Below are 18,906 nucleotides of genomic sequence, written 5' to 3' on the forward strand. Positions count from 1 at the left end.
CATGGTTTAGGCTGCCAGTGCGTGATCTGGTATTACATGGTTTAGACTGCCAGTGTTTGATCTGGTATTTAATGAGATATGGTTAGACTGCCAGTGTGTGATCTGATATTAATGAGACATGGTTTAGGCTGCCAGTGCATGATCTGGTATTACATGGTTTAGACTGCCAGTGTTTGATCTGGTATTTAATGAGACATGGTTTAGGCTGCCAGTGCGTGATCTGATATTAATGAGACCTGGTTAGACTGCCAGTGGGTGATCTGGTATCAATGAGACATGTTTAGACTGCCAGTGGGTGATCTGGTATTACATGGTTTAGACTGCCAGTGGGTGATCTGGTATAACATGGTTTAGACTGCCAGTGGGTGATCTGCTATTAGTGAGACATGGTTAGACTGCCAGTGGGTGATCTCGTATTACATGGTTTAGACTGCCAGTGGGTGATCTGGTATTACATGGTTTAGACTTCCAGTGGGTGATCTGGTATTACATGGTTTAGACTGCCAGTGGGTGATCTGGTATAACATGGTTTAGACTGCCAGTGGGTGATCTGGTATTAGTGAGACATGGTTTAGACTGCCAGTGGGTGATCTGGTATAACATGGTTTAGACTGCCAGTGTTTGATCTGGTATTACATGGTTTAGACTGCCAGTGAGTGATCTGGTATTTGTGAGACATGATTAGACTGCCAGTGTTTGATCTGTTATTAATGAGACATGGTTAGACTGCCAGTGGGTGATCTGGTATTAGTGAGACATGGTTAGACTACCAGTGGGTGATCTGGTATTAATGAGACATGGTTAGACTGCCAGTGGGTGATCTGGTATCAATGAGACATGTTTAGACTCCTAGTGGGTGATCTGGTATTACATGGTTTAGACTGCCAGTGTGTGATCTGGTATTACATGGTTTAGACTGCCAGTTGGTGATCTGGTATTACATGGTTTAGACTGCCAGTGTGTGATCTGGTATTAGTGAGACATGGTTAGACTGCCAGTGGGTGATCTGATATTAATGAGACATGTTTAGACTGTCAGTGGGTGATCTGGTATTACATAGTTTAGGCTGCCAGTGTGTGATCTGGTATTAGTGAGACATGGTTAAGACTGCCAGTGTTTGATCTGGTATGACATGGTTTTGACTGCCAGTGTGTGATCTTTTTGATCTGGTATTACATGGTTTAGACTGCCAGTGTGTGATCTGATATTAATGAGACATGGTTTAGGCTGCCAGTGCGTGATCTGGTATTACATGGTTTAGACTGCCAGTGTTTGATATGGTATTTAATGAGACATGGTTAGACTGCCAGTGTGTGATCTGATATTAATGAGACATGGTTTAGGCTGCCAGTGCATGATCTGGTATTACATGGTTTAGACTGCCAGTGTTTGATCTGGTATTTAATGAGACATGGTTAGACTGCCAGTGTTTGATCTGGTATGACATGGTTTTGACTGCCAGTGTGTGATCTTTTTGATCTGGTATTACATGGTTTAGACTGCCAGTGTGTGATCTGATATTAATGAGACATGGTTTAGGCTGCCAGTGCGTGATCTGGTATTACATGGTTTAGACTGCCAGTGTTTGATATGGTATTTAATGAGACATGGTTTAGGCTGCCAGTGCATGATCTGATATTAATGAGACATGGTTAGACTGCCAGTGGGTGATCTGGTATCAATGAGACATGTTTAGACTGCCAGTGGGTGATCTGGTATTACATGGTTTAGACTGCCAGTGTGTGATCTGGTATTACATGGTTTAGACTGCCAGTGGGTGATCTGGTATAACATGGTTTAGACTGCCAGTGGGTGATCTGGTATAGCATGGTTTAGACTGCCAGTAGGTGATCAGGTATTACATAGACTGCCAGTGGGTGATCTGGTATTACATGGTTTAGACTGCCAGTGTGTGATCTGGTATTACATGGTTTAGACTGCCAGTGGGTGATCTGGTATTACATGGTTTAGACTGCCAGTGTGTGATCTGGTATTAGTGAGACATGGTTAGACTGCCAGTGGGTGATCTGGTATTAGTGAGACATGGTTAGACTGCCAGTGTGTGATCTGATATTAATGAGACATGGTTAGACTGCCAGTGTGTGATCTGATATTAATGAGACATGGTTAGACTACCAGTGGGAGATCTGGTATTAGTGAGACATGGTTAGACTGCCAGTGGGTGATCTGGTATAAAATGGTTTAGACTGCCAGTGGGTGATCTGGTGTAACATGGTTTAGATTGCCAGTGGGTGATCTGGTATAACATGGTTTAGACTGCCAGTGGGTGATCTGATATTAATGAGACCTGGTTAGACTGCCAATTGGGTGATCTAGTATCAATGAGACATGTTTAGACTGCCAGTGGGTGATCTGGTATTACATGGTTTAGACTGCCAGTGGGTGATCTGGTATAACATGGTTTAGACTGCCAGTGGGTGATCTGCTATTAGTGAGACATGGTTAGACTGCCAGTGGGTGATCTGGTATTACATGGTTTAGACTGCCAGTGGGTGATCTGGTATTACATGGTTTAGACTGCCAGTTGGTGATCTGGTATTACATGGTTTAGACTGCCAGTGTGTGATCTGGTATTACATGGTTTAGACTGCCAGTTGGTGATCTGGTATTACATGGTTTAGACTGCCAGTGTGTGATCTGGTATTAGTGAGACATGGTTAGACTGCCAGTGGGTGATCTGATATTAATGAGACATGGTTAGACTACCAGTGTGTGATCTGATATCAATGAGACATGTTTAGACTTTCAGTGGGTGATCTGGTATTACATAGTTTAGGCTGCCAGTGTGTCATCTGGTATTAGTGAGACATGGTTTAGACTGCCAGTGTTTGATCTGGTATGACATGGTTTTGACTGCCAGTGTGTGATCTGGTTGATCTGGTATTACATGGTTTAGACTGCCAGTGTGTGATCTGATATTAATGAGACATGGTTTTGGCTGCCAGTGCGTGATCTGGTATTACATGGTTTAGACTGCCAGTGTTTGATCTGGTATTTAATGAGACATGGTTAGACTGCCAGTGTGTGATCTGATATTAATGAGACATGGTTTAGGCTGCCAGTGCGTGATCTGATATTAATGAGACATGGTTAGACTGCCAGTGGGTGATCTGGTATCAATGAGACATGTTTAGACTGCCAGTGGGTGATCTGGTATTACATGGTTTAGACTGCCAGTGTGTGATCTGGTATTACATGGTTTAGACTGCCAGTGGGTGATCTGGTATAACATGGTTTAGACTGCCAGTGGGTGATCTGGTATAGCATGGTTTAGACTGCCAGTAGGTGATCAGGTATTACATAGACTGCCAGTGGGTGATCTGGAATTACATGGTTTAGACTGCCAGTGTGTGATCTGGTATTACATGGTTTAGACTGCCAGTGGGTGATCTGGTATTACATGGTTTAGACTGCCAGTGTGTGATCTGGTATTAGTGAGACATGGTTAGACTGCCAGTGGGTGATCTGGTATTAGTGAGACATGGTTAGACTGCCAGTGTGTGATCTGATATTAATGAGACATGGTTAGACTGCCAGTGTGTGATCTGATATTAATGAGACATGGTTAGACTACCAGTGGGAGATCTGGTATTAGTGAGACATGGTTAGACTGCCAGTGGGTGATCTGGTATAAAATGGTTTAGACTGCCAGTGGGTGATCTGGTGTAACATGGTTTAGACTGCCAGTGGGTGATCTGGTATAACATGGTTTAGACTGCAAGTGTTTGATCTGGTATTTAATGAGACATGGTTAGACTGCCAGTGTGTGATCTGATATTAATGAGACATGGTTTAGGCTGCCAGTGCTTGATCTGATATTAATGAGACCTGGTTAGACTGCCAATTGGGTGATCTGGTATCAATGAGACATGTTTAGACTGCCAGTGGGTGATCTGGTATTACATGGTTTAGACTGCCAGTGGGTGATCTGGTATAACATGGTTTAGACTGCCAGTGGGTGATCTGCTATTAGTGAGACATGGTTAGACTACCAGTGTGTGATCTGATATCAATGAGACATGTTTAGACTTTCAGTGGGTGATCTGGTATTACATAGTTTAGGCTGCCAGTGTGTCATCTGGTATTAGTGAGACATGGTTTAGACTGCCAGTGTTTGATCTGGTATGACATGGTTTTGACTGCCAGTGTGTGATCTGGTTGATCTGGTATTACATGGTTTAGACTGCCAGTGTGTGATCTGATATTAATGAGACATGGTTTTGGCTGCCAGTGCGTGATCTGGTATTACATGGTTTAGACTGCCAGTGTTTGATCTGGTATTTAATGAGACATGGTTAGACTGCCAGTGTGTGATCTGATATTAATGAGACATGGTTTAGGCTGCCAGTGCGTGATCTGATATTAATGAGACATGGTTAGACTGCCAGTGGGTGATCTGGTATCAATGAGACATGTTTAGACTGCCAGTGGGTGATCTGGTATTACATGGTTTAGACTGCCAGTGTGTGATCTGGTATTACATGGTTTAGACTGCCAGTGGGTGATCTGGTATAACATGGTTTAGACTGCCAGTGGGTGATCTGGTATAGCATGGTTTAGACTGCCAGTAGGTGATCAGGTATTACATAGACTGCCAGTGGGTGATCTGGAATTACATGGTTTAGACTGCCAGTGTGTGATCTGGTATTAGTGAGACATGGTTAGACTGCCAGTGGGTGATCTGGTATTAGTGAGACATGGTTAGACTGCCAGTGTGTGATCTGATATTAATGAGACATGGTTAGACTGCCAGTGTGTGATCTGATATTAATGAGACATGGTTAGACTACCAGTGGGAGATCTGGTATTAGTGAGACATGGTTAGACTGCCAGTGGGTGATCTGGTATAAAATGGTTTAGACTGCCAGTGGGTGATCTGGTGTAACATGGTTTAGACTGCCAGTGGGTGATCTGGTATAACATGGTTTAGACTGCAAGTGTTTGATCTGGTATTTAATGAGACATGGTTAGACTGCCAGTGTGTGATCTGATATTAATGAGACATGGTTTAGGCTGCCAGTGCTTGATCTGATATTAATGAGACCTGGTTAGACTGCCAATTGGGTGATCTGGTATCAATGAGACATGTTTAGACTGCCAGTGGGTGATCTGGTATTACATGGTTTAGACTGCCAGTGGGTGATCTGGTATAACATGGTTTAGACTGCCAGTGGGTGATCTGCTATTAGTGAGACATGGTTAGACTACCAGTGTGTGATCTGATATCAATGAGACATGTTTAGACTTTCAGTGGGTGATCTGGTATTACATAGTTTAGGCTGCCAGTGTGTCATCTGGTATTAGTGAGACATGGTTTAGACTGCCAGTGTTTGATCTGGTATGACATGGTTTTGACTGCCAGTGTGTGATCTGGTTGATCTGGTATTACATGGTTTAGACTGCCAGTGTGTGATCTGATATTAATGAGACATGGTTTTGGCTGCCAGTGCGTGATCTGGTATTACATGGTTTAGACTGCCAGTGTTTGATCTGGTATTTAATGAGACATGGTTAGACTGCCAGTGTGTGATCTGATATTAATGAGACATGGTTTAGGCTGCCAGTGCGTGATCTGATATTAATGAGACATGGTTAGACTGCCAGTGGGTGATCTGGTATCAATGAGACATGTTTAGACTGCCAGTGGGTGATCTGGTATTACATGGTTTAGACTGCCAGTGTGTGATCTGGTATTACATGGTTTAGACTGCCAGTGGGTGATCTGGTATAACATGGTTTAGACTGCCAGTGGGTGATCTGGTATAGCATGGTTTAGACTGCCAGTAGGTGATCAGGTATTACATAGACTGCCAGTGGGTGATCTGGAATTACATGGTTTAGACTGCCAGTGTGTGATCTGGTATTACATGGTTTAGACTGCCAGTGGGTGATCTGGTATTACATGGTTTAGACTGCCAGTGTGTGATCTGGTATTAGTGAGACATGGTTAGACTGCCAGTGGGTGATCTGGTATTAGTGAGACATGGTTAGACTGCCAGTGTGTGATCTGATATTAATGAGACATGGTTAGACTGCCAGTGTGTGATCTGATATTAATGAGACATGGTTAGACTACCAGTGGGAGATCTGGTATTAGTGAGACATGGTTAGACTGCCAGTGGGTGATCTGGTATAAAATGGTTTAGACTGCCAGTGGGTGATCTGGTGTAACATGGTTTAGACTGCCAGTGGGTGATCTGGTATAACATGGTTTAGACTGCAAGTGTTTGATCTGGTATTTAATGAGACATGGTTAGACTGCCAGTGTGTGATCTGATATTAATGAGACATGGTTTAGGCTGCCAGTGCTTGATCTGATATTAATGAGACCTGGTTAGACTGCCAATTGGGTGATCTGGTATCAATGAGACATGTTTAGACTGCCAGTGGGTGATCTGGTATTACATGGTTTAGACTGCCAGTGGGTGATCTGGTATAACATGGTTTAGACTGCCAGTGGGTGATCTGCTATTAGTGAGACATGGTTAGACTGCCAGTGGGTGATCTGGTATTACATGGTTTAGACTGCCAGTGGGTGATCTGGTATAACATGGTTTAGACTGCCAGTGGGTGATCTGGTATAGCATGGTTTAGACTGCCAGTAGGTGATCAGGTATTACATAGACTGCCAGTGGGTGATCTGGTATTACATGGTTTAGACTGCCAGTGTGTGATCTGGTATTACATGGTTTAGACTGCCAGTGGGTGATCTGGTATTACATGGTTTAGGCTGCCAGTGTGTGATCTGGTATTAGTGAGACATGGTTAGACTGCCAGTGGGTGATCTGGTATTAGTGAGACATGGTTAGACTGCCAGTGTGTATCTGATATTAATGAGACATGGTTAGACTGCCAGTGGGTGATCTGGTATAAAATGGTTTAGACTGCCAGTGGGTGATCTGGTGTAACATGGTTTAGACTGCCAGTGGGTGATCTGGTATAACATGGTTTAGACTGCCAGTGTTTGATCTGGTATTTAATGAGACATGGTTAGACTGCCAGTGTGTGATCTGATATTAATGAGACATGGTTTAGGCTGCCAGTGTGTGATCTGATATTAATGAGACCAGGTTAGACTGCCAATTGGGTGATCTGGTATCAATGAGACATGTTTAGACTGCCAGTGGGTGATCTGGTATTACATGGTTTAGACTGCCAGTGGGTGATCTGGTATAACATGGTTTAGACTGCCAGTGGGTGATCTGCTATTAGTGAGACATGGTTAGACTGCCAGTGGGTGATCTGGTATAACATGGTTTAGACTGCCAGTGGGTGATCTGGTATTACATGGTTTAGACTGCCAGTGGGTGATCTGGTATTACATGGTTTAGACTGCCAGTGGGTGATCTGGTATAACATGGTTTAGACTGCCAGTGGGTGATCTGGTAGAACATGGTTTAGACTGCCAGTGTTTGATCTGGTATTACATGGTTTAGACTGCCAGTGAGTGATCTGGTATTTGTGAGACATGGTTAGACTGCCAGTGTTTGATCTGTTATTAATGAGACATGGTTAGACTGCCAGTGGGTGATCTGGTATTAATGAGACATGGTTAGACTGCCAGTGGGTGATCTGGTATCAATGAGACATGTTTAGACTCCTAGTGGGTGATCTGGTATTACATGGTTTAGACTGCCAGTTGGTGATCTGGTATTACATGGTTTAGACTGCCAGTGTGTGATCTGGTATTAGTGAGACATGGTTAGACTGCCAGTGGGTGATCTGATATTAATGAGACATGGTTAGACTACCAGTGTGTGATCTGATATCAATGAGACATGTTTAGACTGTCAGTGGGTGATCTGGTATTACATAGTTTAGGCTGCCAGTGTGTGATCTGGTATTACATGGTTTAGACTGCCAGTGTGTGATCTGGTATTAGTGAGACATGGTTTAGTCTGCCAGTGTGTGATCTGGTATGACATGGTTTTGACTGCCAGTGTGTGATCTGGTATAACATGGTTTAGACTGCCAGTGGGTGATCTGGTAGAGCATGGTTTAGACTGCCAGTGGGTGATCTGGTATTACATGGTTTAGACTGCCAGTGGGTGATCTGGTATAACATGGTTTAGACTGCCAGTGGGTGATCTGGTATAACATGTTTAGACTGCCAGTGGGTGATCTGGTATTAGTGAGACATGGTTTAGACTGCCAGTGGGTGATCTGGTATAACATGTTTTAGACTGCCAGTGTTTGATCTGGTATTACATGGTTTAGACTGCCAGTGTGTGATCTGATATTACATGGTTTAGACTGCCAGTGGGTGATCTGGTATTAGTGAGACATGGTTAGACTGCCAGTGGGTGATCTGGTATTAGTGAGACATGGTTAGACTGCCAGTGTGTGATCTGATATTAATGAGACATGGTTAGACTACCAGTGTGTGATCTGATATCAATGAGACATGTTTAGACTGCCAGTGGGTGATCTGGTATTAGTGAGACATGGTTAGACTGCCAGTGGGTGATCTGGTATTAGTGAGACATGGTTAGACTGCCAGTGTGTGATCTGATATTAATGAGACATGGTTAGACTACCAGTGTGTGATCTGATATCAATGAGACATGGTTAGACTGCCAGTGTTTGATCTGGTATTAGTGAGACATGGTTTAGGCTGCCAGTGTGTGATCTGGTATTACATGGGTTAGACTGCCAGTGTGTGATCTGGTATGACATGGTTTAGACTGCCAGTGTGTGATCTGGTTGATCTGGTATTACATGGTTAGACTGCCAGTGTTTTATCTGATATTAATGAGACATGGTTAGACTACCAGTGTGTGATCTGATATTAATGAGACATGTTTAGGCTGCCAGTGCGTGCGAGACTAGAGGCTCACCAGTAGTCCAGTCTCAGAGGGACTGTCTCCAGGGAACTGATCTGACAGTACGGCTCTAGAGAGGACAGCTCATACAACTGGATCTCTCTGTCTCTGTAACACAGGACACACCGACAGGAACGTTGTCCCTGAGTGCGTTCCAAATGGCACCCTAATCCCTAGTCCTAGTGTGCTTCTTTATAGCAGTGCCCATTGTCAAAAGTAGTACACCATATAGAGAATAGGGTGCCATTTGGGACGCGGACCCTAATTGCTACCATGGGTATAACAGGTCACACTGTTCAACTGAGACTCAGCGATCTGGGAATTGACCATGATTAGCGGTGGAACACAGATGTTGTCAAGAGAGTGCGTAGCAATAGACTGCACTAACACAAGACAGTAAAATAAAGGAATTTGTGCAAAAGTAATGCTCTAGTTACTTTTCAGCTAAGCCTACATTCTGAAACAGACAGTACACAGCTCTTACCCTGTTCCCATGATAAGTTTGTTGTACTGTGGCATGGTGATAAAATCAGTTGCCCATTTTGGTTTTCTGCTCACAGGTCTTTCATGCTGCATTCAAAGCAAATCATTGAATTAAATTTATGCCAAATTCAAAAAACATTTCCAAACTATGACATTTCCAAATTAGGACCAAACCAGGACCAAACTAGGACCACACCATCTGAGAAGGGTGTGGTCCTAAATAAAAAAAAAAGGACAAGTTTACTTCCTCACACTTCAAAACTACTCACTGACACACATATACACACACACACACACACACACACACACACACACACACACACACACACAAACACGCTCTTGCTCCTCTTCAGGTTGAGCTCGGGGCTCCAGTAGTAGACAGCCCCATCCTCGCGGACGGTGATGATGGTGCCATCGGGGGTGGAGTGGACGCGCAGAACGGGCTCTCCGTGGCTTAGGGCCCTGACCGTGGCTGGCAGGGAGAACGCCACCTGTTTGCCGCGCAACACTGACTCCTCCTTCTCTGTGTACTCCAACTGCATGTACGTACAGAACTCATCCTGCAGGAGATAGGGGAATGTCACATCAATATAGTACTTTATTTATTCCACAAGCTGCAATAGGCAATAATGCAGGCAAGCAGTGCGAATACATATGATATACATATATGTACAGTATACTCTAGAAATGGGATATCAAACTAAATTCCTGGGATCAGGCTAAAATAAAATCTTAGTTTGACATGGAATCAAACCCAAACATTTTGAAGGCCAGTTTCATGGAAATTGTACTTAATATTTTGTCAGATGCTTTCCTTGGGCAGTCACCATTCCACACTAAGGGGAATAAATATTTTGTGACCTGGATAAAGGAAATTAATCTTATCATCTCACCCATTCAATCCTCCCCTGGCCAGAATAATCGATCTTCATGAATAGTTCTTGGATCTGGGCATTGTTCTGACGTTCACAGAACAAAGGAATGATGGGACAGACAACAACAACATAGCTGAGTCCAGACATCGTTATCAGGGTTATTAAAAATACAATGAAACATTTACAGTGTGACAAATAGAAAACTATTTTATTTAGAGAGAGAGAGAGAGAGAGAGAGAGAGAAAGAGAAAGAGAGAGACATATACAGAGACAGAGAGACTGCATGAGGGAGGGAAGAGAGTTCTATTTCACTTGCTTTGGCAACGTAAACATATGTTTCCCATGCCAATAAAGCCCATTGAATTTAATTTAATTGAGAGAATGAAAGAGACAAAGATCCAGCCATTTATTAATCTGTTTGTCTTACAATTAAAAGTTGCGTCATCTTGGTGCTTTTCCAGTTCCATTGACACTTACTATGTTGTGTAAGCCCAAACACTTCTTCACTATCAGTCCAAAGTTCAACACATCCAGTGATCTTTGGCCACCCATTTCAAATTCCTGCAGAGGAGAAGGTGTCATTAAACGCATTGGATCACTGAATTCCAAATCGACCCCAAGCACCTACTTCTGTAGATTTGAGGATTGGTTATGCATTATAGTAATAGCTTCATCTTGCCTTCTGATTGGCTAGGGTTCGATTGGAATTAAACACGTATATCCATAAGGAAAGACCATACTAGGTCATCCCAACAACACATTCTCAAACCATATTAGAAATGTACCTCAAATGCCAGTTTGAGCTTTGTCAGGCTTTCAAGGGATACTCTCTGCTCAATCTATTTGGGGAAAAAAAGATGCATTTTTGTCATTATAGTGTCACAAATGATATATTTTTAAGTAATTCCACACAGGAATGAACAGAAACTTCAGATCAAAGCAGTGTTTTAATACATAATAAGATAATAATGGAATTGGAAAATTGTTTCAGAATTGTTCCATTACTTCTAGAAAATGAAGAACAGTGAAGAGGTGACAAATCAAACTGCTCCTTCAATTCTCACAGCCCATGCAAGACTCCACTTACCAGCCAGTTAATGAACTCAGAGCGCTAGAGATACAAGGGAGGGGAGCGGAGGGGACAAGGTTAAGAGAGGACTCTGGCTAACATGGCACACAATTTCCATTTAATTAACAACACACTAGGTGGCAACGTTGAGTGGGGGTTAGACCCCGGTTTTAGTGGCCCTGAGATGCAGGCATCACTCAAACATACACTCACAAACACTCATACACACTAACACATACACGTAACAATATTGCTTCTGTCCCTCTCCTTGTCCCAACCTGGGCATGAACCAGGGACCCCCTGAACACATCAACAACTGCCACCCAAGAAGCATCGTTACCTATTGCTCCACAAAAGCCGCGGCCCTTGAGGAGTAATAGAAACAACTACTTCCACTAACTAGCTAATCATTTCACATCAGCTACACACACACACTTACCCGAGACACAGCAATGCACACACCCACACACACACACACACAGGACAAACAAACACACTCATATACATTCAATCTTACACTGCACACACAAAGTGGAGGGTGGGGGGAGCTACATCTATGTATGTTCCTAGGGGGAGGGCGGTGTGACACCTTGACATGGTGACATGCGATGTTCTCTGTAATAATGGCCTCTCTCAGATGTGACAACCAGGGTCTCCTAGCAACAGGCCTTTCATCCAAGGAGCCTCTGATCTGTCATTAACAAATATCAGGGATAAACACACTAACAAACTCCTGGACTGCCTGTGTGTGTGTGTGTGTGTGTGTGTGTGTGTGTGTGTGTGTGTGTGTGTGTGTGTGTGTGTGTGTGTGTGTGTGTGTGTGTGTGTGTGTGTGTGTGTGTGTGTGTGTGTGATGTGAAATGACTAGCTAGTTAGCAGATGGGAAATGTGGGGAGGTACTATATACAGTGGGGCAAAAAAGTATTTAGTCAGCCACCAATTGTGCAAGTTCTCCCACTTAAAAAGATGAGAGAGGCCTGCAATTTTCTTGCAGAACTTGCAGAATTGGTGGCTGACTAAATACTTTTTTGCCTCACTGTATCAACAGTTAACTTACTAGTGGAGATAGAGAATTGAATCAATCATTGCATTTTGGGTGCATTTGAAACATGTGTAACCACACGATTCAGCATCAAACACCGGGACTATGTCAGGGTTCTAACAGGAGCCATCACACTGCTAGAAGAAATGGTGCTATATACAATGCTCAAAAAATAAAGGGAACACTTAAACAACACAATGTAACTCCAAGTCAATCACACTTCTGTGAAATCAAACTGTCCACTTAGGAAGCAACACTGATTGACAATACATTTCACATGCTGTTTTGCAAATGGAATAGACATCAGGTGGAAATGATAGGCAATTAGCAAGACACCCCCAATAAAGGAGTGGTTCTGCAGGTGGTGACCACAGACCACTTCTCAGTTCCTATGCTTCCTGGCTGATGTTTTGGTCACTTTTGAATGCTGACGGTGCTTTCACTCTAGTGGTAGCATGAGACGGAGTCTACAACCCATACAAGTGGCTCAGGTAGTGCAGCTCATCCAGGATGGCACATCAATGCGAGCTGTGGCAAGAAGGTTTGCTGTGTCTGTCAGCGTAGTGTCCAGAGCATGGAGGCGCTACCAGGAGACAGGCCAGTACATCAGGAGACGTGGAGGAGGCGGTAGGAGGGCAACAACCCAGCAGCAGGACCGCTACCTCTGCCTTTGTGCAAGGAGGAGCAGGAGGAGCACTGCCAGAGCCCTGCAAAATGACCTCCAGCAGGCCACAAATGTGCGTGTGTCTGCTCAAACGGTCAGAAACAGACTCCATGAGGGTGGTATGAGGGCCCGACGTCCACAGGTGGGGGTTGTGCTTACAGCCCAACACCGTGCAGGACGTTTGGCATTTGCCAGAGAACACCAAGATTGGCAAATTCGCCACTGGCGCCCTGTGCTCTTCACAGATGAACGCAGGTTCACACTGAGCACATGTGACAGACGTGACAGTCTGGAGACGCCGTGGAGAACGTTCTGCTGCCTGCAACATCCTCCAGCATGACCGGTTTGGCGGTGGGTCAGTCAAGGTGGGGGTGGCATTTCTTTGGGGGGCCGCACAGCCCTCCATGTGCTCGCCAGACGTAGCCTGACTGCCATTAGGTACCGAGATGAGATCCTCAGACCCCTTGTGAGACCATATGCTGGTGCGGTTGGCCTTGGGTTCCTCCTAATGCAAGACAATGCTAGACCTCATGTGGCTGGAGTGTGTCACCAGTTCCTGCAAGAGGAAGGCATTGATGCTATGGACTGGCCCGCCCATTCCCCAGACCTGAATCCAATTGAGCACATCTGGGACATCATGTCTCGCTTCATCCACCAATGCCACGTTGCACCACAGACTGTCCAGGAGTTGGCGGATGCTGTAGTCCAGGTCTGGGAGGAGATCCCTCAGGAGACCGTCCGCCACCTCATCAGGAGCATGCCCAGGCATTGTAGGGAGGTCATACAGGCACGTGGAGGCCACACACACTACTGAGCCTCATTTTGACTTGTTTTAAGGACATTACATCAAAGTTGGATCAGCCTGTAGTGTGATTTTCCACTTTAATTTTGAGTGTGACTCCAAATCCAGACCTACTTGGGTTGATAAATTTGATTTCCATTGATAATTTTTGTGTGATTTTGTTGTCAGCACATTCAACTATGTAAAGAAAAAAGTAGTTAATAATAATATTTCATTCATTCAGATCTAGGATGTGTTATTTTAGTGTTCCCTTTATTTTTTTGAGCAGTGTAGAACCAAAAATATAAGGGTTCATTTCATATAACCATCTAAATGTTTTATAAAGACCCACAAAGCATTCTTATTGTTTAGCAGTGCAGGACAATCATTATTTATATGAGACTGGGACTGACTACTGACTGACTTCGACTACTGACTGCATTAATATTTCTACCTGGGGCAGAATGTACCTGCTATCACATGGAAGTCCTTAAACGGGCAATCTGGGATTGGTACATCCATTTGTTTTTATTTTTACTTAATGATATATGGCCATTGATTGCTGATTAATGTAACTTAACCTCTTGAGCTTAGTTCAACTGTTTGACACCATCAGAACCCAAAATGTAAGGTGGTTTTACTTTATTGTTTGTAATGAATTTATAAACAAACATTGTTGAGCTTCAAACTATCATTTTGATCTCATGAATGGTCAGTTCTTGCATCCGTAGCTCCATCTATTTTAGAGTGGCCCTTAAATGAACAGCTAAACTATAAAGAGAATCTGCTATCTAGCCAAGCTATTTCAGCAGAGCAGTATTCTCATTAGATGACCAAAGACAGAAGAGGCTAGCATGGAATCCACACAATATTCCTCTGTTTTACTATTGTCTGACTTTATCGAATAGAGCAATGTTCAATGTCAATTCCAGTGACAGTCTATTAAGAAGAGACAGTGATAGACATACAACTGTAGGGGCCAAGGTTCAGGTCAATTCCGTTTTCAATAAAGTCAATTCATGAATTCACTTCCTGGATTTCTGGAATGGACTGAATTTATTTCTAACACTGTAGTGACAGTTTGGGATTACCAATCTCAGGGTTGCTCCCCTTTCTCCAGTCCGGTTGAAGGTTGTTATTTGTTTCAATGGAAATCCCTTTAGCAAGACCCAGTAATTGTGTTTGCTTTAGTACACAGCCTCCACTGGTCCTGATAATTCTCTGCCTGCCAGAGGCCCTGTCATGTAATGAGAAAATCGATTCTCAACTTCATTCAAAATGTCATTTCTGGCATAACCTCAAATTGATTCCTCCCTTGGGTGTCTGCTTCAATTCTACTCTACTGACACCATAAGGTTAAACTCATCATGAAACAGATTCTATGAGTCAGTCAGTCAGCGTTTCAGCCCAGTTTAGTATAAAGATAGGGGATGGGGCTGGTGAAATGTAACCACTTTCAAATTCATAGACGGGTCAAACAACTAAAACAAATCTTCAAATGTTTGTGTAACATTACCTTTTTAGGTACCCAATTTGTTTTTTTAATTCATCAAGACTGTCTGTCTGTGTCACTTGTATCCAGCAAAAAAGAAAATTACATTTGCACTTCCACCATTCCAGAGCTTTTTACATCCTCATGGAGACACGTTCGTGAATAGTGAACAATTAGGCCACTGATTCGTTAGCAACCCTGACATCTGTCTATACCTGTCTCTAAGTAACAGGTGCCCAACAAACCTTCCTCTGCTGCTGGCTGATAACCAATGCCTAGTAACACCACCCAGGGTATGAGGAAGGTAATGGGTTGGTAGTCACAGACTATTTAATAATCCCACAGCATCAAACCACATTCATCTTCCAAAATGAGTTTTCAAGACCTACATCGAGAATAAATATTCAAGTGACTAATTAAAAAGCCGACTTCTGTCATAAAAACTATGGGACAGCTGGAGATCGAATTTGAATATTGAAACAATTTTGCAAATGTCGGAGAGCCAGACAGCAAGGTTTATAGAAATCCCCACTGTTGAAAACAAATTTTAGTCTAAAAGAAATGTGAGATAATGTCTAGATGCTTTTTATAGTGGAGATCAAGATTATAAATTGCTTGGCTGGGCTGATGAGACAGTGGATGCGCAGCCAGATGGAACAGAATAAATAGGCATTTTAACGTCATGGATTTAGCTAGTGGTGACTTGTGGAATAGACACAGGCTTGAATGTATTTTTAACCAATCAGCATTCAGGATTAGACCCACCCGTTGTATAATGGGAAACAACGTATTTTGCTTTTTAGTCCAGAACTAGGCTTAATCTCAGTCTGGGAAACTGTCCTTTAGGGTGGTATACCTTGAGCTTGCTGAGGCTGTGTGTGGGATCGTCACTGTAGAGTAGTCGTGACCTCAGTTTGACCTGGTCTCCCATGGTTACAGAGTGGCGACGGTTCTCCTGTCTCAGCAGCTCACGCTCCAGCCACTTAGGAGGTGGCCTGTCCTCTGACACGGCCCCCAGGTACACCCTCGCGACACCAGGGTCCGATCTCTCTCCCCGCTGCTCTGGCCCCGACATCTTAGTCCCTCGCTCTCCTGCACTCCCCACCTCAGCAAAGACGCTACGGAAGAAGAACCCAAAAGTCGCAGGTTAAGTCCAGAAAAGAAGACCCTATTTGAATACTTTGAAAATGTATCCTTCCTTCTTCCCTTCAAGTAATCACTGAACTAACACAAATTGATAGGTATAAGCAATGGTTATATCACAGCTTTCACCAATCCAGCCATGCCAGGTCAGGAATGTCGGCCTAGTCAAGCAAGGGAGGATAGAACGGTACATTGATAGACAAACAAAAAATGGTAGTAGCTCCACCTTGCCCTCTGATAGGCTTGGTAGGCCAATCAAATCCTTTCAGATGTCCACAATTGCCAAGCAAGTAGGGGATAGGGGTTGTTTCTGGACTGGTAAACGTTTAAGTAAATAAAAGTGAATAATTTGTCTGTGGGTGGCATGTCTAAGCAGAAGGAAGTGCTGTATGCAAGTTCTGGGTTAACTTCCAAAAAATATGCTTTAAATATGCAAATCTGTAATAATTACAGTATAAATCCCAAGTCTCAGACTTCAGAGAGTTGTGTAATTGGTGCTCTGACCTAGAGGTGATCCAACCTTACATTTCCTTGCTACGTCCACACAGGCAGCCCAGTTCGGATCCTTTTTACATGAATTTGTCTTTTGGCCAACCAGATCACCTCTGAAAAAGATCTGATTAAAAAAGATCTGACGTGATTGGTCAAAAGACTAATTAGTGGGGAAACTAACCGAATTGGGCTGCCTGTAGAAACGCTGCCTTAAAGTCAATGCTGTGAGAGGGAGGAAAGCCCTGTTTGCAGCTACATCCACCAGATAATACAGTCTCAAAAGCCTTCCAGACAAACCAACCACACAGCAGACGGAGGTTGCAAAATAAGTTGTTCCTTACGTAATGCGCGTTAGATAACTACTGTACATCAGCGGGAGTCTGTGTGTATAACCAAACTTCTCTGTGAGGTTATAAACTTTGCTTGACATAGCCACTTTTATGACAAATTCCGCATGATCTGGCAATTACAATTTTGTTTACCAAAACAGAAGATAGGAAGGGGGCTAGGAATAACAGCATTAAAATCTTATCAAATCTGGGGAAATGTATTTAAACGGAGCTCAAACGAATTTGGTTTCCAGTGCTACATGGTAAATGTAGAGCTGTGCCACTGAGGCTACTTCCACAACCCCTTGACAACAGTCAACAGGCTCCGAAAAATAGGCATTCTGCTCCTTTAGAGAGCAACAACATTGCAGTGCAACAACGCAAAAGCCTCAACCCAAACCACCCGTCACCCCAGCTCAACCTCGTTAGCCCCATGCTGAGATGAAAGCCCACACTGAAAAACAGCAGAGCAAAAAATGTGATAATCAATTAGAAAACCAGCATGGAATCACGGTTGATCTGCTGTTAAAAGCAACAACAACGCAGTGGCTCATGACTGACTCTCAAACTGACAGGAGAAACAGCAGAGGAGAAGTAGAGGCAGAATACCTGGACACATTCTGAGTCTCTAGTTTCCCAGCAGCTGAAGAAGGGCGAATTTTTTTCCACAGCGGCATCCCAGCAGTCTTTGTATGTCTGTGTCTGTTTGTGTGTCTGTCAGCCCGGTCCTGTGTTCACTTGTCTGTTAGAGTGAAGGAAATGGAGGAGCTCAGCCTTTCAGAACCAGTTCAGCGCACAGCCTCTGCTTCTCAAGGTCTCACATTACCTGACACAGTTCACCTGGACTCACGTGGGTGGCTCTCTGGTAACTAAGATACTCCCTGGTAACTAAGATACTAAGATAAATGCCGGATGCATTTCTGCTAATATTGTCTGTTCCACAAAGCAGACAGAACCTTGGATTAGATCTAAAGGGCACCACCCTATTGGTGTAAACCTGCGTAGTTGTCATGTAACTGCCATGTTATAATGATAGTATTACACAAACAACTGTCTCTGAAACCTCATTCTGACGCCTTTTAAAACAGTAGGAATACCCGTGGCGACCCGTCATTCAGGGCAGGTAGGGCAGATAATACCTTCATTATAACATGGCAGTTACATGACAACCACCCACGTGAGTCCAGGTGAACTGTGTCAGGTAATGTGAGACCTTGAGAAGCAGAGGCTGTGGGCTGAACTGGTTCTGAAAGGCTGAGCTCTTCCATTTCCTCCACTCGAACAGTGTTGGAGGCCCTAGTTGAAATTGTGTTGTGGGGGGGAGGCACCACACCTTGTGCATTTTAGAGTTAATTCTGTGCAATTCTACACATTTTGTCAAGGGGCATAGAACATTTTGCCATTTTAAAGCAAGTTTGCTGCAATTCTACACATTATGCCATGGGTTGGAAGAGAACATTTTGTAATTGTATAACTTGTATGATTTTACTCATTTTGCCAAGGGGTGGAGAGAAAATCTGCTGATGCACAACCACATTTTGAAATTGCACACTGTGTATTCTACTTCAACTGAGTTCCAAATGTATTTATTCAAATTTTTATTCATTTTTGGGGGAAATTGATCTGCAACCTTACAAAACCGGGACCGGGGGCTGCCAGTTGCCCATCCCTGCCCTATATAATATTCCCTACT

At 43.6% G+C, this 18,906-nt stretch overlaps 1 protein-coding gene across 1 annotated transcript in view; it reads right to left on the bottom strand.

Annotated features, from left to right (window-relative positions):
- wdr95 (WD40 repeat domain 95) overlaps positions 1 to 9,578 on the bottom strand; it is a 34,179-nt gene extending 24,601 nt beyond the window's left edge. Inside the window, exons 1-2 of the mRNA XM_020504655.2 lie at positions 9,328 to 9,578; positions 8,859 to 8,951 (exon numbers count right to left, since the gene is read on the bottom strand). Of these exons, the coding sequence (XP_020360244.2) occupies positions 8,859 to 8,951; positions 9,328 to 9,419 (185 nt within the window). The 5' untranslated portion in view covers positions 9,420 to 9,578. The remainder of the gene's footprint in view (positions 1 to 8,858; positions 8,952 to 9,327) is intronic.
- Between the last annotated feature and the right edge of the window lie 9,328 nt (positions 9,579 to 18,906).

The sequence above is a fragment of the Oncorhynchus kisutch genome, linkage group LG15, assembly GCF_002021735.2.
Source record: "Oncorhynchus kisutch isolate 150728-3 linkage group LG15, Okis_V2, whole genome shotgun sequence".
Lineage (NCBI taxonomy): Eukaryota > Metazoa > Chordata > Actinopteri > Salmoniformes > Salmonidae > Oncorhynchus > Oncorhynchus kisutch.